At 40.6% G+C, this 22,236-nt stretch overlaps 1 protein-coding gene across 1 annotated transcript in view; it reads left to right on the forward strand.

The window, feature by feature from the left end:
* The first annotated feature begins 3,173 nt into the window (after window positions 1-3,173).
* The window catches only part of SI (sucrase-isomaltase), a 53,176-nt gene continuing 34,113 nt past the window's right edge, over window positions 3,174-22,236 (forward strand). Inside the window, exons 1-12 of the mRNA XM_037407571.1 lie at window positions 3,174-3,297; window positions 4,831-4,904; window positions 9,199-9,319; window positions 9,408-9,517; window positions 10,204-10,355; window positions 13,946-14,117; window positions 15,478-15,577; window positions 16,174-16,286; window positions 17,085-17,210; window positions 18,046-18,177; window positions 18,357-18,476; window positions 19,662-19,775. Of these exons, the coding sequence (XP_037263468.1) occupies window positions 3,174-3,297; window positions 4,831-4,904; window positions 9,199-9,319; window positions 9,408-9,517; window positions 10,204-10,355; window positions 13,946-14,117; window positions 15,478-15,577; window positions 16,174-16,286; window positions 17,085-17,210; window positions 18,046-18,177; window positions 18,357-18,476; window positions 19,662-19,775 (1,458 nt within the window). The remainder of the gene's footprint in view (window positions 3,298-4,830; window positions 4,905-9,198; window positions 9,320-9,407; window positions 9,518-10,203; window positions 10,356-13,945; window positions 14,118-15,477; window positions 15,578-16,173; window positions 16,287-17,084; window positions 17,211-18,045; window positions 18,178-18,356; window positions 18,477-19,661; window positions 19,776-22,236) is intronic.

The raw sequence follows: 22,236 nt of genomic DNA on the forward strand, positions 1-22,236 counted from the left end.
CAAGGGACCTGCAGAGGAGATCCAATATTTTAGGAATAAAATGGCAATGTGGACGTCATCAAATCCCAATGGATGTAATCAATAAAATAACAGCTATGTCTCCACTAACTAGCAAAAAGGAAACACAAACTTTCTTAGGTGGTGTGGGTTTTTGGAGAATGAATATTCTGAATTGCAGTCTTAACCATGGGCACTATTGCACAGGTTATTCACATATGAAACATGCTGCAATCAAACAAGCCAAGTGATTAAAGCCTCTTTGGTATGGAGGACAAAGGCTTCAACATAAATATGGGGAAGCTGGGCAGGCTGACTATATCACACTCCCACAGACCTGTCAAGTTAAACACTGTGTGCTTACAACAGTGGAAGCAACCACCAAATGTCTGGAAATATATACCGTGCCCCATGCCACTGTCTAGAACACTATCCTGGGCCTTGGAAAAATAAGTCTTACGGTGATGTGGCACCCCGGAAAGACTTGAGTCAATTAATGGGATTAATTTCCAAATCAAACCCTTAGGCACTGGGGGCCAAAGCGCATGGCATTGAGTGGCATCCTTTCTCACGCACCAGCTTCTGAGAAAATTGAATGATGTAATGGACTGTTAAAGACTGCGCTGAGAGCAATGGGTGCTGGGAACTCAGGGTGCAGATTTAGCAAAAGCCACCTGGTTAGGCAGTACTTCAAGGGATCTGCCAATCAAGCTGGCCCTGCCCATCAAAACCTTTACATACTATAGGAGAGGATAAAGCCCCTGCAGTGCACACAAAAAGTATGCTGGGGAAGATAGTGTGGGTTATTTCTGCATCAGGCAAAGGCAAACCCATTCATGGGACTGGTTTTGCTCAAGGACCTGGGCACACTTGTTATGTAATGCAAAAGGATTGGGAAGTCTGATGTGTACTTTAAGAGGATTTGGTTTGGGGTGAGAATATCCAATGATGTGAATTCATGATGTTAATTGCCATATAATACTGTATGCCATTAGTACTATGGTTTCTATATACGATATCTATGGTATTACAGTAAGAATTACCCAGATTGCTGAAGAATGAATTCTGATGAAAGCAAGCCAAGTTCGGCAATGATAGAACCAGATAAATGCAGTGGTGATGGAATCGCAACTGGCTTCCGCATGCAACAATCTAACACTGCACACCATCTCTTGTGCCCTGCAGGACTGTTATGATAAATGGAGCCCAAAGTCTAAATGAGCTCAGCAGACATTTTAGAGGGATGGCCCATAGGTTAGGAGAATGATATCTGTGTGTACATATCAAGAGACAGGAAAGGCAGTGGTGATTAATTGGGTTGTATTGGAAAGTGAGGTACCTGGGCTTGACTTAGATGGTATAGAATAAGGGGTGGGTGTGGTCCTGCTTTCAGCTGGGATAGAGTTAATTTCTTCCTAGTAGCTGGTACAGTTCTGTGTTTTGGATTTAGGATGAGAATGATGTTGCTAACACAACGTTTTAGTTGTTGCTGAGCAATGCTTGGACTAAATCAAGGACACTTCAGGTTCTCATACTGCCCTGCCAGTGAGTAGGCTGGGGGGGTACAAAAAGCTGGGACAGCTGGCCCCTGCTGACCAAGGGATATTCCATACCATATGACATCATGCCGAACCATAGAACTGTGGGGAGTTAGCTAGGGGGTGACAGCCCGTTGCTTAGGGACTGGCTGGGCATCAGTCAGTGGGTGGTGAGCAACTGCATTATGCATCACTTTTTTTGTGTGTTCTTTTATCAGTATTATTATTATTTGTTCTTTCGTTTCTGTCCTATTAAACAGTCTATCTCAACCCATGAGTTTTTTCCAGTTCTCTCCCCCACCCCACTGTGGGGGAAGTGAGTGAGCAGCTGCCTCGTGTTTGGCTGCCTGCTGGGTTAAACCATGACAAGCCAGTGTTGCTTTTACTCTTCCTTCATTCCTGTGGCTGTGGGATCTCCATGAACAGGGGGGTGCAAGTGGGTTGATGAGTTACACCTGGAGGAAATGGGAGGCAAGCATATACAATAGACTTAAACTGTTATTTCACACATGCACCAACAAAAAAAAAAGTTTCTTCTAAAGTATTTTTCATTCCTTTGGGTCATCATTAAAACATGTAGAAGCATTTTGATAAACCAGTGCAATGCACATGTATTCCCACACTTTCTTGCTTTAACTAAAAAACCCCCACCATTTCTATGTATTTAAGGTTGTTTTATAAGGTTAAATATTCTTAACCAAATGCAAAATGCAGTAGCAGCTGTCAATGTATCTTGATCTGGATGCTGGAGATTAGTTTTAATTAGTTTTATTGCTGGTGTGCAGTTCAGTGTTCGTGGTACGGCGTTGGTCTCACGGGGCCGAGCAGCTGGCTGTGCAGCCAGCGCAGCCCCTTGGCGCAGCGTGCCTTGCTCCTCTGTGCCTCACAAACAGAAGTAATACCGGAAAAAGACGACTTTTACAGAGCAGTTTAAGGCACTGACTCCAGTGACGTACGCTTCCTCATTTCAGTTGTGATTCCAGCAGCAATCAGTGTAGCTCTCATGGCATTTTGTTCTGCTTTCACTGCACTGAAGCCCCCATGAAATCCCATGGGCTGATACACATGATATGTTCTGCTTCTTCACAAATAAGAAACTTAGCCTGTTACCTATGTCTTGTTTTTCTCAAATGTCATGGGCATGCTATTAGAGCTCATGAGAGGTATTTGTCAAGTCATACTTTTGTCATCCTCCTTTATTAAACAAAATATAGTTTGTGTTCTTGTAAAGAAGAAAATAAAAGAAAGAAAAAGAGGTTTGTTTTTTGTTTCAGGCATTTCAGTAGCATGTAAGAAACTCCATAGTTAATCTCAGGAGAAAATTGATCTTTGTGTATAAAGTGGGTTTACATGGAAGAAAATACATTTCACAGTGATTGCCCACTAGTGTAACATTGCAGTAACCTGTGCTGTGTGAACTATTCTGAATTTATCGTTAAACGTGGTTGAATAAATAGGAGATTTATTGCACGTAGCCCTTGAGGAGTGTTTTGTTTAAATGCAGGGATTAGGGGGCATGGTTTAAAGCCTGAATCATTTATTAATTTTGCTAATTGAATAAATTGGTACTGTAATTCATGAGTTTTCAAAGCTGTTCCTTGTGTTTTCCTTTGACTAACGGTGTTTCCCTGGGTCTAGATGGGCAAGAGGAAGTTCAGTGGGCTGGAAATCACACTGATCGTCATCGTCTGCCTGGTGACAGTCATAGCCTGTGTCCTCATTGGGCTTTTAGCATCAGGAGAATCCGGTGTCAAAACTGCAGGTAAGTAGCTGCTGCTGGTGTAGGACCAGAGCAAAAACCCTGGGTGGGAACTGCTCAGCTCTGCTTGGTGAGGTTGTTGTAAATGTTGCAGAGATCAGGAACTACCTGTTGGCATCATTTCTGTCACTGATTCAGACTTTGCAAGTACATGGACGTTCATGTGAGGAAAAAAAAAAAATCACTCTAAGCACTGTAAAACAACAAAAAAAAGTAGATTTATGACTCTTAGTGTTACTATGATGTTCTTATCATTACCCGAAGGTGAATATTGGTCATTCCTTCCTTCAGATAATATATGTGAAGTTATCAGTTATGAACATAATAAATAGTGTAACCCAGAATTTATCGTCATGGTAGCAACTTTTATCCCTTTCTCTCAAGGCTGGACTTGTTTTATAAACATATAACTAGCATGATAAAATTTTTGAATATAAAAAAAGAACACTGAAAAAAAAAAAGAAAAAGGATCAGGAGACTATGTGGGAGTGGCCACATTGTGTGGAACATAAATTGTAACTGAAGAAACCATATACTGTTTCCTGCTAATGTGTTGGTCATTAGAAACCACTTGTCTTACAGCGATGTGATATAGAGCATCCGGCTTACAGTCCCATTTTGTCTGAGTAACCCCATTTACACATGGGGATTGAAGTGAAAAGCTTGAAAGTGAAAATGGCAGTAAATATAAATAAGTGCTTATACAAAACAAACACTTTGGTGTTTTAGTAAAACTGCCTATACAGGCTAATGCCTCCATCTTTTCTGCTTGTTTCAGTTTCAAGACAAGTAGGAATCTGCCTGAGCAAAAAGCACAAGTGCATATATGGCAGATAACATAAACGGGTGTGTCCATGTATTTGTGTGCATCTTGGCCTGAGACAAGATTTCTACACTTCACAGTTCTCATTCCAAACATACACAGTGTTCCAACATATATGTAAAGTGACTTTCCGTGTTGGAAGAAACTGAAACGAGCCATCAGGTGCCCTTTTTGCAGCTAAAGTTGCCGAGAGATCACCTTAAATTCAATCTGACAAACCTGAGATCTAAAAGAGCATCCTAATGGAGCTTTAAGGTGCTTTGGCCTGATGCTGTACTTCAAGCCCCTGTGAAGAGCAGTATTTCAGGGGAAGGAACACCTCTGAGAGCAGTGGCACAGTACACCTTAAGAAAAAAGTCCTTCCAATTTCTATTTGGCATGTGTTTTCATGAGAAGCAATGCATATTGAGCTACAGGATGTACTGAAAACTGGATTAAGGTATACCTTAAGAAATAAAATTATCAGTCACCCATATGTTCAAGAACCCTAAAGTGAAGTTGTCCTAACTTTATCTGAAATAATTGCATGCAATTTTTCAAAGGTAAAAATGAATCACACTAGCTGTAACTTACACTCATTTGAATCTATATTAATGGTTAGGGTTTCAATATGGTTAGAAACAGCAGAAGTAGTCATTGAGTTAAGAGGTGATCAAGTTATTCCTACATTTTAGAAATGCTGGTAATAACCTGTTATTTTATTTCCCTAACAGAATTTTCACCAGAATGTCCAAACATATTAATAGCAGAGAGAATTGACTGCATCCCAGATCAAATATCAACAAAGGTCTGAAAACATTTAAGAAAAAAATAGAAAATAAGACTTATCCCATAAAGCCTTGTGCTTAATTGCAAAAATGTAAATTGTCTCTACTATAACAGTTGTTTACTTAATTTTTATTTTTATTTTTTTAATCTGTGATTGCCTGAATGCTTTGCAGGGTAGTGTAACTCCTGTATAACCTGTTTCAGCCCATTGACAGGTCTCATTTTTCTAGCCACTGTAGCCATTTGCTGTCAAAGGTTGAAGACCACTGGCAAAGTACTCCCTAGCAGTGTGGTTTTGGGATAGGTGGGAATAAAATTCATCAGACAGCAGGCAGCTGAAAAAAGCCACTCTTTTAACAAGTTTGCCTGAAGAGTTTCCTTTTGTCTGATGGTCAAGTACTAGCATTTATAATAGATCAGAAATAGCAGGTGAGGATGCCCTTTACCCAGATGCACAAGACTTTTATAATATGAGACATTGTAGCAGTTTCCTTTCAGAACCCATTTGAATCTCAGGGAATCTTGCTTGGTTGTGGTGTCTCTCATTTGGGAGAGTGCAGAGTTTAGAAATGACGTTTTGTCTTAAGGATCTATGAGTTAAGATTCCCAGTGAAAAGAATCATCTGAATTTTTCAGTGCTCTCACATTCAGAACATTTGTGTAGTGGTTGGTCTTGAAAGGCTATTATTATTTGTATTATCATAATTATTTTTCATCTTTATGATGGATGTTGTCATTTTCTGTTGGAAGCTGGTGAATGCCTGGCATCTTTCTTTGGGGGGTGTGTGTGTGCAGCTTAGGAGATAAAACAGTGAATATATTTATGATGTGTGGTGTTTGTCATTCACAGAGGTATAAAAAATTCTTAACCAGCTGTCTCAATCTCTAAGGAAATTCCATCTAATTCTGGAAATGACAGTTGTTAAAGCTTCTGTCATGCCATGGGTTTTGTTACAATATATAGTTCAATAAAGTCCTGTGAGTGAACAGGTTTGTAAAAGCTCAGAACACAGTCTGTTCCTCTACTCTTTTTGTTCCTTCACCCCACCCCCATCCCTTACCCCACCCCCACCCCCAGAAGCAAGCATACCACAGTAGGAGCACTCATGCAGATCACTTTAATCTTGAATTACTACCTTTGAACCAGTCACCCCACATTCACTGTATGATAACTGCAGCACTTAGGGAAGTAGTTTTGCTCTGGTTGCAGGTGTAAGCCTTATTGTAAGTCTGTCCTTGCTTTTTACCATCAGTGATCAGAAAGAATTAAAAAGAATGAAATGATAGATAACAGCAGAAATGTAAGGCCAGATGCAGGTTTGAACATTGGGGTACTTGCTCTGGAATATTCTGTTCTGAATTATTTCTAAATCTGTTTTTTTTCATTAGTGAAGACCAGGCAGCAGATTTCACAGCATTAGAGACAAACATCACCTTTGACCTGTGCCCTGATGAAAGCTGTTGGGTCCTTGCCTGACACAATCCAGTCCCACCCCAGTGTGTCTGTTCATTCTTGTATAAATTTTCTGCTGGAAGCATTTTGATTGTCCTTTAGGCTATTCTAATACAGCAACCAGCAGAGCTGCAAAACTGCAGGTACCTGCTTAGAATAACATAACTCTTCTGTAGTGGTTTCCATTAGTGGTTTTCAGAATAAACAGCAGCTAGGAAAATTATGATTTGCTTAAGGTCTTATGGCAGGTTAGCGTCTGTCTTGATTTCTTTATTCACTGAAGATGTCCTAGATGATGCCAAAAAATAAGTAGGATTGCAGGGGATAGAAGTATGGAAAGCAAATAGATATTTATTAACTGATCACAGGGCTGATGAAGATAGACATGCTGAAAGAAAGTAGATGTGTATTAGCTGTTCACTGCTGTGGAAAATTGCCATGAAGTTTGATTAGACAATAATGCACCGGTAAAAAATGAACTACCATGAGCAGAGCTAGTAATAGTCCATTATTGGACTCATACCTCTGAAAGCTTAGGGGAGGGGGTATTGTTTTTGTTCTAATTTGTGTGGTTTTTTTCCCAAAATAGCCTGCTGGTAGAGGTTTGTTTGGATACACGTAAGAGAGACATTTTAGTTCAGCACATAGACAAGCTATTCTTTTAATCCTTGGTGCTCAGTTCAATGTTCAGAAGCTATCTCATACTGTACCCCAGCATAAATTATTTCCTCATATCCAGGATTAGTTCTAATTAAGTTTTGGCTTTCTTGGGTATTAGTATCTGTTATGCTGGTTTTATAGCTCAGAAGCTGTGATCAGCTCACATCTTTATTTACACTAAATGATAGCTTTTATAACAACATCTCTGGTGTCTTGGGATGAACTCTGCTCCTTTCCCTGTGTCAGCTGTATAACCAGTCTTGCACTTCTGTATTTATTTCCTTATGCAGCATGCTCAATGTACCATGAAAATACAGAGCTATAGCTTACAAATCCACTAGAACAAGATCTAGCTAGATGAATATCACTGGAATGGCAAGCAACTGCTGAAAACAGTCAACAAGTATTCATGAGAAGTAACTGGAGAAAAAGAAAAGCATGCTTATGAAGTTGGGAATGCAGATGCTTAAACTACCAGGCTTTAGGAAAATGTGTTTGAGCTATTCTGCATTGCATGGGATAGTCACTACTCTAGGAAGGGATAAGAGGACAGAGGCAGCAACTCAGTTCTTATGTGTTTGGGATCTTCCCCTGTCTATGAATGAAAAGAAGTAAGGGAGTAAAGCTGCGATCTCTGCAGTCATGGAAGGGATCAGTGCTTTTTGTCATTTACTCTGAAATAGTTTATAAAACGGTAAACAGGGAGTCTCATGGTAGAGTTGGGAAGGTGGAAAGTGAGCATGGGGTTTTCACAGCCTTAGAAAGCACATTGATTTGTGGATCGATGTGGGGGAAAATGAGTCACTACATCTCTCCTCCAACTGTCGTTTTTGCTTGGAAGATAATGAAAATGACAGCAGAAATGTTTTCTGATGTGATGATTCCATGACAGAGAGACAAATATCTTCTCCATTAATCTGAGTTTTATCTTGGGTGGGTTTGCAGAGATTTCTGTGCTCTGTGCAATCACTACTGAATAAATGCACTAAGACCTCCCAAGCCAGTGCGTCTGTGAGCTGGCTCCATGCTTTCCTTCAGCACTTGCACGACTCGGGCTGGAGGTGGCTTGTCTTTGCTCTGTTCAGAGGCTGCTAAAAATTTTTGACCTGTACGGACCAGTTTGGCCTCTATAACCCAAAACCAAGTGCTCTCAAAGACAGCAGCAATAGAGATTTTGGACCATATCAAGAGGCAGAATACTTTAAATAAGAATGGCACAAACAACAAAAATACTTGGGCATGATCAGATAGAGGCAGAAACAGCTTCTGTTAGTGTGCAAGGTGGAGGGAGGTCTTGAAGAGCTGTATGTTGGAATTGGATATCTGAGATTAGTTATGGACACTGCCCTTTGCCCACAGTGAAATTTGTATTACTACTACTGCTCTTTGCCCTAAGTAATGAATTGAGGTTCTTAAGGTGAGAAAATGTGTGGAATCTTAGGGGTGTATTACCCATATCTTATCGTATTACCCAGATCTTATCTTCAAACATAAAACTTAAGGAAACAGCACATGAATAAATTAATTTCTAACAAAAAACAAAGATAGAATCGTTTTGTAGCTTATTAGACTACAGAAAAGTAGTGTAAGGGTTGGTGCCACTACACTGAGATACATGCTTTAAACAACAGGTTTATTTGTTTGGGATTTTGTTTGTTTTTCTTTTGGGTGGGGAAGTTAATTTACCTCAATTTGAAGTTCTGCAAAATTAATATGAACATTTCTGCTTTTTGGAATATTACACTAAAATGTAGATATTATACATGGCAATCAGTTATGTATATGTTTAACCAGTTGTTTACAAGATATTAAGCCAACTATAACTTTCACCCCCTCTCCAGTGAGTGACTTTTGGTCAGACTGTACTGTATCTACCACACCTCAAATGTTTCATATAATTATTTTAAAATGCTTATGTTGCCTGTGGACCTCATGGTTTTAAGAAAGAATGAATGGCTACTAAGCAAATTTCTGCTCTGAATGCAGAAAAAAAATCCTTTCCATTTAGTGTGTTCTGTGCCATTGAGTTCATTCAATAGAGTTTTAGAGAATGAGTAGATCTGATTGCAGATATTATTAAGGTTTCTGATGTTTGGGATAAAGTGAACTCCATGTGCATTTTAAATGTTTTAGTATAGCTATATATATATTTATATGGTTTAAAATCAGCTCACATGTGCCCCTCATTTCCTTGAATCAGCTCACCTGCATCCTGCGTGGCTGCTGCTGGAGTCCCAGCAGTGATACCAGTGTGCCCTGGTGTTTTTTCCCTTCAAACCATGGGTACAAAGTGGATGGGTCAACAAGATCAACACAGGCAGGTAAGCTTCAGGCTGAGCTCCCCAATTTATGTACGTGCCAATGTTCAATTCAGTACAGTAACATTGCAACACATGTTTTTTTCCAAAGGATTCGAGGCTACGTTAACAAGGCTGCCATCACCTTCCCTCTTTGGAAATGATATCAACACTGTTCTCCTCACAGGAGAGTATCAGACACCAAATCGCTTCCGGTTCAAGGTTAATCTTTCTTTTCTGCTGTTTTAAGGTTCATGTTCTGTGCAAGATTTTAGGTGGGTTGTAACTCTGCAGTGAGGTTAGAAGGGCTGGACTAATTCCTCTGATACAGTCTTAAGACTCCCATTGAAGTGTTTGGCTCCTCTCTTCTTCATCCTCTGCTGTTGCAATGCATCAGGTTAATGAGCGTTTAGCACAGCCAGATTTCTGCATGAAAAATTACTGAGAATTTTGAAAAGCTCAGCTTTTATATTATCTATGCTTTTTCCCCATCCTAGGAAAATTTTGCAGATAAATATATTTGTTTACTTTTTATTTATGGCCTGGCCAGATCTCTCAATCATTTTAACAGACAACATTAATACCTCCAATGATTTGTTTACTATGGAAAACTCAACAGTCCATGCATGAATGTAGAGTAGCAACGGGTTCTGGTGTTAAGCAGGGCTTCTGTGGGAGATTTTCTTCTTGAAGTGGGCTCCTGCTGAGCCAGGGAAAAAAAGTAAAGTATTTTGATGGTAATGGCTGAAAAACGAGTGATGAAAATTGGAAGTGAATAACGATGAAGGCAGGAGTCTGGGACGGGTTAGGAATATCCTTAGCCAGAACTGTATGCTAATATTGTAGAATATTTGAATTAGGCAATAATTTTTAAAAGCTCAACACTTCTGTTGTTTAAACATGTGCAGATCACTGATCCTAAAACGCAAAGGTTTGAAGTCCCTCATGAGCATGTGCAACCTTTCACTGGATCCGCAGCCTCCAATTTAAACTACAAAGTGGATGTCAAGCAGAATCCCTTTGGCATCGTGGTGACCAGGATAAGCAACGGTAGAGTGCTGTATGTAATACTACTGCTTTTTCTGAACGACAGGGATGTCATTGGTTTTCTTTGAAAGCCGACGTTGCCACACAAAAAATATATGTCCAAGATGCCACGTGCAATGTGCCCTCTTGGACAAGGAATCATAGAAAGGTTTGGGTTGCAACTGACCTTAAAGATTGCAATCTATTTTTCCTCTTCTGAGTGATGGATATTCTGCAAGGACTCTTGCAAGGCCTTTGGAAAAGAATTCTGTGATATGGAGAGCTCTGTCTAAAAGGTTTTAGGACCGGTGCTCTGTTCACTTTCTCCCAATACCAGAGAAACCTTTACAGCTTCTTCGTTCCTTTAATTTGGGGAATTTCTGTTTTCCAAAGTATTCCTTTCCAGTGCTTCAAATCACATGGGAACACTCTTCATTGCATCTTTTATTTCTCACAATCATGCTGAAGCCCTGAATCACCAAAACCAGGTTGCCCTTCAGACCGGTGTGATATCCAAGCACAGCTGGTGCAGGCCACTGATCAGCCAGGCAGGTCCTGCTGTGAGTAAAATACTTGGTGGACTTCCACATTGAATGCTTTCGTGCCATTTGGGTTCTAAAAAGAGATACATAAAGCAAACCTAGAAATCTAACATCATGGCTTAAAGAACCATTAGAAAGGGGAAGTGTCAGGACAAACATGTTTATTAAATCAGTCCAAGAATGATTACCTGTGGGAGTGCTAGAGCAGTTGGATTATTAACGCTTCAAGTTTAATGAATTAGCGGTTACTTTTGTGCTCTTATTAGTATTGTTTTCTTGCTTAGAATCCTCTCTAATGATTGATTTGCAATTACAGAGAGAGCACAAAAGATGGACTTGGTGTTCGGTAGTGCGTGACTGATTAGGCAGGTATATGGAGAGGGAATACAGAGCCTAGTCCAATAGAACCATGTTGAAAGAGCGCTCTGGAAGATTGTCTGTCTTTCCCTTAGGCCTTTCTTTAATTTGGTAGAAGTGGCTGCACTTCTGTCTCCTAAAGAAAAAAATCACAGCGGTGCTTGACTCTGAGCCTCTGAAAGCAAGCTGTTGTTAGCGTGGGGTAAGGCAGCCCCTGGGAGAGGAATCTTTGACAAGTTTGTCTACACAAGATGAGTGCTTTTCCACAGCTCCTAAACCACCAAAGGAAAGGGAGGCCTCTTTGGAAGAGTGGGGACCAAGTTGTCATTACAGTTCATTACAAAAGTCCTGATTATCCAGGTTGTTATGAAGCCTTCAACCCTCCATCACTGTTTGTTACACTTGAGATCCCACCCCCCCCCAGCCAAGAGTTAGAGTCCTGACTGAACTATGACTGTCATCATTTGCAAGAAACCCTGAGATTGCCATAGTTTCACTGGAAACACAGGGGCGCGCGCGCACCCCCCACCCCCCTCCAAGAAAGCAGGTTTCAGTACAGTTTGTGAGCAGATGGGCATGCTAGGCTTGGAATTATTAAAACTGGATAGAAATAAATCAGGTGAGGATTTGACCTATGAAGCCCGTCTCATGTGTTAGTATTTTTAACTTAAAAAAAAATATATATATGTAAATGAGCAGATTAAAATTTTAGCAAATCTAGACTCTGCTGGTTTGGTTGCTTCTTTGTGCAGTGTTTGCAGTTGCTAATGCACTGTGTATTTAATAGTTTGAAGACCTCTTTATGCATAAAAGGATTTTCTGATGGTGACATAGTCATATATGTAGTTACAGTACACTAATACACCTGAAGTCCCTTAAAATTAATGTGGCTGTGTTTGCGTAAAGCCAAGAGAAAGTTACCTTGCTCTACTCCGTATGCATGTGATGACTGTCAAATGTCACAGATATCACAGAAAATACAGTTGTAAAAAGAGTTTCTAATTAAAACTACATAGAGTGGGGAAAAGCATATTCCTTCGGAATTGTGTATGATTTTAATATACATCGAGGTAGCTTGCTGTCTGAAGGCCAGTCACTTTCTCAGATTTCAGGGAAAGACTGTGTTTCTGCATATCCCTCTAAGCTTTTGGTTTAATGAAGCTGAAGGTAACCTTCAAATCTGAGAATCAGCTTCATTCCAGATGCTCTCGGTTTTACATCTGGTTCAACTCACAATTTCATTCTCTTTATGATTGTATCATTTAGAAAGTGATGAGTGGTGGAAACTCCAACTAGTTCTGGGGAGGGGTCAGTTGTGACACATTTGCCGGTTAGAAATGTTCAGTATGTTAGAGGAATGAAAGAGGACAGTGGACATGATTGAATTTCATTCCTGTTTTCCTTAATGTTTTGACTGATCCATGAACTCGCCCAGGGTGGTATTTGCTGTAGCTTCGGAAACCACCCTGGTGCACCTGGTTTCTGAGGGAGATATTTAATTGTATTGCTAAGATAAACATGACCAAAATAACAGCATTATTGTCACATGACAAAAAAGGACCACATTTTGGTGATGATGTGGACACAGACCTGTAAAAAAAGATCCCAATGGATGGTCTCCTCTGTCCATCGGGAGGGAGGATGCTTATGGCTGTACTTCTGTCTCCTAAAGAAAAAAAATCACAGCGGTGCTTGACTCTGAGTGTCTACTTGGAGATGCCTGATGAAGCCTCTTTGGCACCATCAGGGACTGCAGGAAGGAGCGAAACCTGAAGCTTCACTGGCCAAGGGAGCCGAGGCTCTGGTTCACCGTTACGGCAAGCTAAAGGAACGAGAGGAAATCACAGAGTCCATTGCCCTGCAGCGAGCTGCTGCTTGGGGCATCCCATGGCAGGAATTGGGCTGCCTCCCGCCCCTCCCTGCCTCAGCACTGACAACCAGGCTTCCCCACCGTTTCTCATGTCCTTTCCATAGAAACAGGGAGTGACGTTAGGTTCTGCTGAAGTATTTAAAGTTGTCATGATCCTTATTTGGAAGAGGAGTTGTTTGTCTGCAATGAAAGGAATAGAGGAAGGTGCAAAACTAAATGAAGAGAAAAAACTGTATTACTGAAATGGACTTGTCCTGTGTGCTTTGCTAATGGATGTAAAGGAGGAATATTGATCTCGGCTTGTTCTGTTTGTACAGATACACACAGTAGTCTCCGTGTCTATTTTCAACACCAGCAACTTCACACTCCTTGAAAAGCCTCGCGGTGGCTTTATGCAGAATTTGCTGCAGGAGGTGCGATAGCCCTCAAATGGGACTTGATCCATGCTAAGGACGATGTTATTACTTTTAATCTACGCTCATCTGTGCTCAGGTTGTTTGAGAGTGAGCCCATTTCTACCCCTTACTGTGAGCTTGTTCAGGGAGCAGATTCAGGATGCAGCGCAACAGGTGTGGGGTGGGAAGCTGAGGTGGAAGAGGGGAGTGCAGATGTACCCCTGAAAGTAGATGGGCTGTGGGTATGAGACGTTTCTGCAGGATCAACAGGCTCCGCTCACCTCGTCGTCAGTGCAAGGGTCGCTCTGCTCCAGCCCCGCACCATCCTTCCCCCCTCTCCTTTCAGGTCCCTGGATGGACACGGGAACCTGCCTCCCAGCTCTAACGGAAAGCAGTGGCAACAGTTGTTACAACAAGTCTTGGTTAAATACTGGTTTTGTTTTTTAAACTGTTTCATCAGATTTGATACTACCATTGGACCACTGCAGTACGCTGACCAGTTTTTACAGCTGTCAATCAAACTACCTAGCAGCAACATTTACGGTGTGGGAGAGCACGTGCATAAGCAATACCGACACGATGTTAACTGGAAAACCTGGCCCATGTTCAGCAGGGATGTTGGCCCCTCTGGAGTAAGGACTGGTTTTCTTCCGCTTCATTCTTTGCAGATGATTTCTGAAATCCAAGCGTGTTCTGCAGCTGACACATTAGCAGTATCAATGAGGTTTTCCCTAAAGATGTTTCAGGCACTGCAGGTGCCTTACTAAAAGGTAGATGGTACTGATGAATATTCCCTGAGGAAGAGCTTTTTATAAATATTTTGATTTTTGTGCTGATGTGCAGTTGAAAACCGGTTGTTAAACACTAATATATTAGTTTTCAGTTTCTACTGGTAAGGAAAATAAATAAAAGTTTGTACTAATGCATTGCTGTGTGCAGCATTCAGTACAGATGACACATGCTTCTCCAGTTAACATCCTTGTTGCTTGGGACACGATGGAAACGTTTTCTTTAACAGCTGCCTCTTCCCAAGATAAAATACGTCTCTTAGCTGTTATTAGTTTCTATAGTCGGTATGGCTGTCTCTTTATGAAACGATTTCCAGGGCACCCATTTTGTGATAATTGTAAGACTATTTGATGCTAATACCTCAGTTTTCTAAAGAAAAAACAACGTGCTTTACTTTGAGAGAGCATCTCAGTGTCTTGCTGAAATGCGAGTTATGCTAACAGAAACTAGAGGGTGAGATCACGATATGTAATTAACTATTAATTTTGAATGTGTATCACTTACTTTGAGACACCTTCTCACTGTCCTCTTTATTAGTTCTTACCTGAATGGCTCTATTGAGTGTAGACTCATTAAGCAAAATCAACAATGAAAAGAATCTAATTAGTTTTATTTTAGATTGCTCAAGTTTTGTTTCTTGTTAATTTGTTCTGAATTTTGTTTTGCAGGGGAAGAAGCACAACTATTACAGCAATTGTTAAAATTTCTAAGCTTTTTGTTGCTAATAATAATGGAAGAAAACACCAGAAAGGAAATAAAAAAGAAGCAAGGCATTCTGTTATTTCCATAGATAGACATAAGTATGATTACCTTTCGGGGTTAATAGAAGTACAGATTAGATGCAAAACCTAATCTATGGTGAAAGGTGACGAAGGCACCTTTAAAATTCTCTTCTTTGCTTGCTGTGCATACGTATTACCCAGAAACAGTAGCGTAATATATGCGGACTTGCCTGAAGATCCGTCATACCTGCTTGCTTATTTATCTCTATATTTGGAGAAACTTTTGTTTTAATGGAAAATAAAGGAGAAGGATGCCAGGAAAGAGAAAAGAGAACTGTAGGAAGGTGTTAGGATTTTTATTTTGGTTGTTTGCTATATTTTGAGAAGTTTCAAGTTCTACCTGTGATGTATTTTGAAACATCCCAGAACGCATGCTGTTGTTAGAATTTACTCAGCTGACTTATTCTTTTTGTCCTTGAAGGAAATGCATAACTTATATGGAGTTCAAACTTTCTTCTTGTGCTTGGAAGACAGCTCCGGAGCCTCCTTTGGTGTTTTCCTAATGAACAGTAATGCCATGGGTAAGAAAGCTTTCTCTGCAGCTCTGACCATTGTAGTTAAATGCCTTTTTAGATGACCTGTGGGATTGGGATCAAAACTGTAGTGTTTAGCATACATGACGTAAGCAGCAAGTAGCACACAGTTAACACGAAGACTGTGTTGTAAACTCATGGATCAGAAACCTCTCTGAAGCCTGTGCAGGTCTTTGCAGATGTGCAGGACACTGGAATCAGAGCTTAAATTTGGAGTGAGCAATACTTGAAAGTATATGCCCTTTAGTCTCTTTAGATAAGCCTGCATACATGTATACTTTACAGAGCTCTACACATCTCTTGAAGATGGAAAAATGTACTAAAAATTTGAAGATAAAAGATTGAGCCACTGGATTTCTTTTGATTCTTTTCCCTAGCATGTAAAGGAATGGAAATATGGACAGTTATAAGTGTCATCTGAATACATTTCCCCTTTGTAAGTTCAACTAATGGTTTTGGGTTCCTGAAGTATTTTTGGTTTGTGTTTTTTTATAAGTAAAACTTATAATCATCAATTAGAATATTTCAGTTATTTTAGATTTAGCTGTTATTCAAAATTGGCTTTGTGCACTCTTGTCTGTCAGAGTTTGCAGTGCAGCCCACTCCAGCAGTGACCTACAGAACCATTGGTGGGATCCTTGATTTCTATATCTTCTTGGGGAACACTCCAGAGCAAGTAGTCCAGGAGTATGTGAAGGTACCTTCAGCTAGAGACGTGATGTGTTGAACAGACTTTTTAAAGTGCTTGGGATTTATTGGTGATCCCCAGCCCCTCCCCTCCCCCCTCCCCCTTATACAACAGGAAGCCTTCTCTATGTTACCTATTAACTGAAAATATGTCTCAATATATATTTAACTAAGAATAACTGTTAGTATGTCCCCAATGTGACTGCTGTCATTAGTAATAGGTAGCTGGGGTTAAGGTGGGGTGTAGATATTTTTAGCTGCCCTGTTACAGGCAGCTGAAACTTAAGTACTACTTGTACTAGCTATGCTGGAGCAGAGACCATGCAGTAGCTCAAGGCTCGAGTCTGTAGCTGCTAAATTCTTCAGTCTGTATGGCTTGACTGATGTGCAGCAGACACTGGAGCTAGAGATGTTCTACATGTAATAACTTGTTTGCTGGGGCTCTCTTGTTATAAGGACAAATTCCTCTTCCCGTGGTAGTATTATAGGCTAGACAATGTGCTTACAGGTATGTCATGATTTTAAGGTCATAAGATATTGCTGATATCTTTTGTACTTCTTGAGATCCGCTTATGTTTCAGTGACATTTTAAAGAATGGGCAGTGTTCCAAAATATTTGTATTTCTTAAAATAAACCGACAAAAGCCATAGAAAAATATATCATTTGGGAGTGATCTGCTCGTTTCACATACTCAAGCTTAGCGTATATTATTCAAATAGATTTGAGGAGTAGGGATCTAGGAACGGGCACCAAGGTGACACACAGTATGCACTGATGATGTATGGGATTTTTGCTCTCAACTTGCAGCTTGTGGGACTGCCAGCATTGCCATCCTACTGGAGCCTGGGCTTCCAGCTCAGCCGCTTCGGTTATGGGTCTCTGGATGAGGTGAAGCGAGTTGTGGAGAGGAACAGGGCGATTGGGCTCCCTTATGTAAGTATGGGGTCTGAGGAGGAAAAAGCAACGCTGTGAAGGCAGACTTCTGCAGGAGGAATGACCAGGAGATCCTGAACATTGTGTTCTGCAACTGGATCATTTCACATCAATTTAAATTAGCAAATTTCCAATATATAGGCTTCTGGTGTCAAAGGTTTTTGTGCATTTTAACAGTAGACCCATTATCAGAATGTGGGACGTGGTGGGACTTAATTACAGTAAGTTTTATTTGAGCACTTTGATATTTCTTCAGTTATACTTTTCATCTGTATTGATTTATCTTCTCATATTACCTAATCCGTGATTTTTTTTTTTTAATTCTCTTGTGAAAATTTAGGGAACCATATGTTACTCTTAATTGACATCCAAAGGTAAAGTATAATAAACTTTAAAAATTAGATTTCAGATTAGATTAGCCTGATGGTTTGGTTCAAATAGAATAAAAATACTGTAATGGTAAACCAAGAGTTGAGTAGGATTTAAGGGGATAGATGTTGAAGTCAGGCAATTGCAATGAAATAGCCACGCATCCAGGGGTTATTTGAAAGGATGCCAATATACACATTAATTTAAATCATGTTAATGTTAAATGCAGCTCTTTATAGGACAAAAGACGTGTCAGTACCATTAATTAGGGCTGTAAGTACGTGATGAGGTGCACATTGTTTGCAAGTGCTCCTGACAGCATACTTTCTGCCAGGTTGCTGTAAAGTCCCAGCAGTACATTCACTATAAGATAAACAGGAATTGTCAGCAGAAGTTGTATGGAACTAATATACAAAATCTTTACATATCGCTTCTAATTTTAAAGTTGAACTCACTTCTCTTTCAGGATGCTCAGATCACTGATATTGACTATATGGAGGAAAAGAAAGATTTTACATATGACAAAGTGAAGTTTCAAGATCTCCCTTATTTTGCATCTTATATGCATGACTATGGACAAAAATATATTATCATATTGGTAAGCATTTCACTATTTCTTTTTCCCTTGTAAATACTATCATTATAACTATTGATTATTATACTCTGCTTATTCTACATAATTATTACATTTATTGCCTAACATTCTAGTGGCCTTTAATAATTGATGGAGTGTATCCTGGTTTCTTATTCTTTGTTTTCCAATTTATTTTTTTTTAGGATCCTGCTATTAGCATAAAAAATCTAGTGAACGGTAGTTCATATGAAAGCTATGTCAGAGGAGAGAGTAAAAAAGTCTGGGTTAATGAATCGAATGGAGTAACAGCATTACTTGGGGAGGTAATTGAATTTTTATGCATTTGAACTTGATCTGTTGTCACTGTTATGGTTTACTTTAGGTCAGAGAGCTCCTCTTGAAGTGTAATTTTCTAAGTTTCTTCTTTCAGTAAAATTCCCTGCCAGTGAGAACTAAGTTTATAAGGACTCACTAAAGATATGATACTTCTCAACCTTTCTTGATTATTTTATTTTTTAGCAATTTTTTACGTTAAACAAAAAGGAAAACTCAGGTAGTTTGAAGGCTCAAGGGACAATTCATCAGCCAGCTCCTATTTATTTTCAGTAGTGACTGAAAAGCCAGTTCCCACATTATCCTTTTAATTTATGATTTTAAATTCTGTTGAGAATTTTTTCTGGTGTGTATAGTTTCTTGTATGACTTAAAAGTAACTGAAAACCTCAAAGTTAAGAAACTCATATTCTTCCTGCTTTCTTTCTGCATGCAAGCTATTGTCACTTTAGCAGTTTGTTGTTCAAAAGTCTTCATCGGAGCTCTGTATGGAGACTGGCCATGATGGCTAACTACGGGGTCCTGCTGGACAACAGGCTGAACAGGAGTCAGCAGTTTGCCACTGCAGCAACAAAGGCAAATTGGACTCTGGGCTTCACCCACGGTGGCATTACTAGCAATGATGGTGATGTGATCATCCCACTCTACTCAATCCTTTTCAGGCTGCACCTGAGAGCTATGTCCAGTTCTGGCCCCAGTAATTCAAAAAACATGCAGACAGACTGGAGATGATCCAAAGGAGGGTCATGAAGGTGATCAAAGGGGTGGAGAACCTGCTCTACTAGGAAAGACTGGATGGAATTGGGTCTTTCTTCCCTAGAGAAGGGAAGGCTCAGGGGTTACTTCATCACAGTGTTCCAGTCCTTGAAAATCAGCTACAGAGAGAGCAAAGGCTGTCTCTTCACAAGGAGCCCCATGGGGAATAGGAGGGATAACGGGTGGAACAGCTGATCACTGGAACAACCTCCCCAGGGACATGGTAGAGTCCCCATTACTGGAGGTTTTCAACTTGCAATTGGACAGGATACTAATGATCTCATCCCAGTCCCTTTGCCAAGAAAGGTGGGACCAGATGATCTGTCAATGTCCCTTCCAACCTGGTCTGTTCTATGATTCTATAAACTCTTATAAATATCATTAAAAGTTAAATTAATTATTTCCCTTTTCATATTTCAGGTGTGGCCAGGGGAAACTGTGTTCCCAGACTTCACCAACCCAGACTGCACTAGCTGGTGGGTGGAAGAATGCAAACTGTTTTATAGCATAGTGCCATACGATGGGATCTGGATTGTAAGTAATTCAGAACTTTCATTTTTATTTTTATTTTTAAAAATAGACAAGCATTGATGTTTATCAAATTCAATTTGCATTCAATTTGAAAGGGATGTTTACTATTATGAACCTGAAATCAGTGCAGTATGTGTATGTCTTCTGGTGTTGAATTTGCAATTCAAATTTTAATTTTAAATTTTAATTTGAATCATTAATCATGGCATTTAAATGATCAGTGTACTGTTTTTTGAATCTTCAGTGACACTTTAAAATGCTTCAATTGATGAACCATTGCTAATGGCAAATGCTAGCACACTCCTGTACTCAGAATGGTAATATTTGCAGACCTGCATACCTGCTCAGTGAATGTGTGCTAAACAGGCTCTGAATATAGTGTAAAATATATATTTATGAGCTCCAAGTAGCTCATGGATTTTCTGGTTAGTGAATCTCCAGTTGCTGTTCCAGATAAGGATTTGGAAAAACCAGGCTCTCTAGACAGGTTCTCCCACAAAAGGGCTAAAATACAGTCTTGCAAAGCAGATTTCACATACAATTCATGGGAATCAGATGAAATTAAGAACCATTTTGGCTGACCAGATTAGTTTTTTTAAGGAATATACTGCAATGAAGCTTCTTAAAGAAGGTGTCTGAAGGAAATCTGTACTTAAACTTCTCAATCCCTGTCTCAGTGCCTTCTTCCCTTTATTCTTTTTGTCATTTTCCTACTTCCTTTTATTTAAAAATAAATAAATATTTTGAAAGAAGACAAGAATCTACTGAATATTTTGCCAAGCATTTTAAAAAGCTGTAACCATTTTAAATTAATCTTTGTGGCAAAATACAGCCCTTCAGCTGCTGTGTGTGTGGTGGGTTGACCCTGGCTGGACACGTGTGCCCACCAGAGCTGCTCTGTCGGTCCCCTCCTCAGCTGGGCAGGGCAGAGGAAATATAACGAAGGGCTCATGGGCTGGGGTGAGGACAGGGAGCTCTCTCAGCAGTTACCATCACAGGCAAAATGGACTTGATTTGGGGAAAAAAAAATATTTCATTTATTACCAATTGAATCAGAGTAGGGCAGTAAGAAATAAAGCAATTCGCAAAAACCCTTCCCCCCACCCCTCCCTTCTTCCGAGGCTCAACCTCACTCCTGATTTCCCTCCCTGCTCCCTGCCAGCAGTACCAGGGATGGGGAATGGCGGTTATGGTCAGTCCATCACATACTGCCTCTGCTGCTCCTTTCTGCTCCCACTCTGCCCTGCCCTGGCATGGGCTCCCCCCATGGGGGCACCCCTCGGGCACAGCCCGCCACGAGGGGTCCCTTCGGGGTCCCCAGCCTGCCTCCAGTCCTGCCCCAGCAGGCACCCCCTGCCCCAGCTTGGGCCTTTCCCTGGGCTGTGGGGGGGGGGGATCTGCTCCCCTATGGGCTCCATGGGCTGGGGGCACAGCCTGCCCAGCCAGAGGCTTCGCCACGGGCTGGGGGGGCATCTCTGCTCTATGCCTGGAGCCTCCCCGCCTCCTCCTGTGCTGCCCTGGTGCCCGCAGGGCTGCTGCTGTCACATACCCTCACTCCTCTCTCCCGCTGCAGTTGTACTTCAGAAGGGAGAAAACCCCCGCACATTACCCCCATTGTGGCCGGGCTGGGCCATGGGCAGTGCTGGGCCCAGTGGCACTGGCTGGCACAGGCTCCACCGGGCACGGGGACAGCTTTACAGGCACCTTCACACCCGGCACCAAACACTGGCCGTGCAAACCCAATACAATTTGATAAAATGAATTTTTCTCACTTATTTTTGCTGATTCTGTGTTCCATCAAGTCAAGCTATTAAGTGTTAAGACTGCACAGCGCTCTTTACGGAGAGCAAGTACTTTGAGTGAAGCAAATTGGTCACTAGACTGTGGTGCCTCCATGATGAATTTGCTCTCTTCTTCCATACATGCTTTTCCTGTAGCATATTCAGGGATGCACGTAGAAATACACTGACAGAATTGCCAAATAAAATATTCATGGAAGGAGGCAGCAAAGTTTGAAAGTATAATGGCTTGGAAAGTATTATAAAAGAGATGTTTAAGAATATCTAGGTATCTTGTGTATTTTGAGAGGAAGCATCAATGTACATTTACTGGTTCAGCATTTCTCTCTAAACAAGCACTCCATACCAAAGATATTGCCTTGAGAGATGTGTGGAGTAGGTCATAGGCAGGGACAACGTATACATAAGCATCTCTTGCAGTTTCTTTCGGTGGAGGGATAAGATGTAGCTCTTGCGACATAATGTTCGCCTGCATATAGAAGTCTGTCCAACAGAGAGCTATGTTAATACAGGAATGAACCAGGTCACTATCTGAGTTATATTATTCTTGCCTAGTTGTATGGTACTAGTTCTAAGTAATTATTCATTAAAGGCTAAGAGAATAGAATGTAAGACTTTGTTAAGAAAATGTACTTGAGGAAAAAATTTTACATTCTGTGTCTTAC

This window comes from Falco rusticolus, chromosome 13 (genome assembly GCF_015220075.1).
Source record: "Falco rusticolus isolate bFalRus1 chromosome 13, bFalRus1.pri, whole genome shotgun sequence".
Lineage (NCBI taxonomy): Eukaryota > Metazoa > Chordata > Aves > Falconiformes > Falconidae > Falco > Falco rusticolus.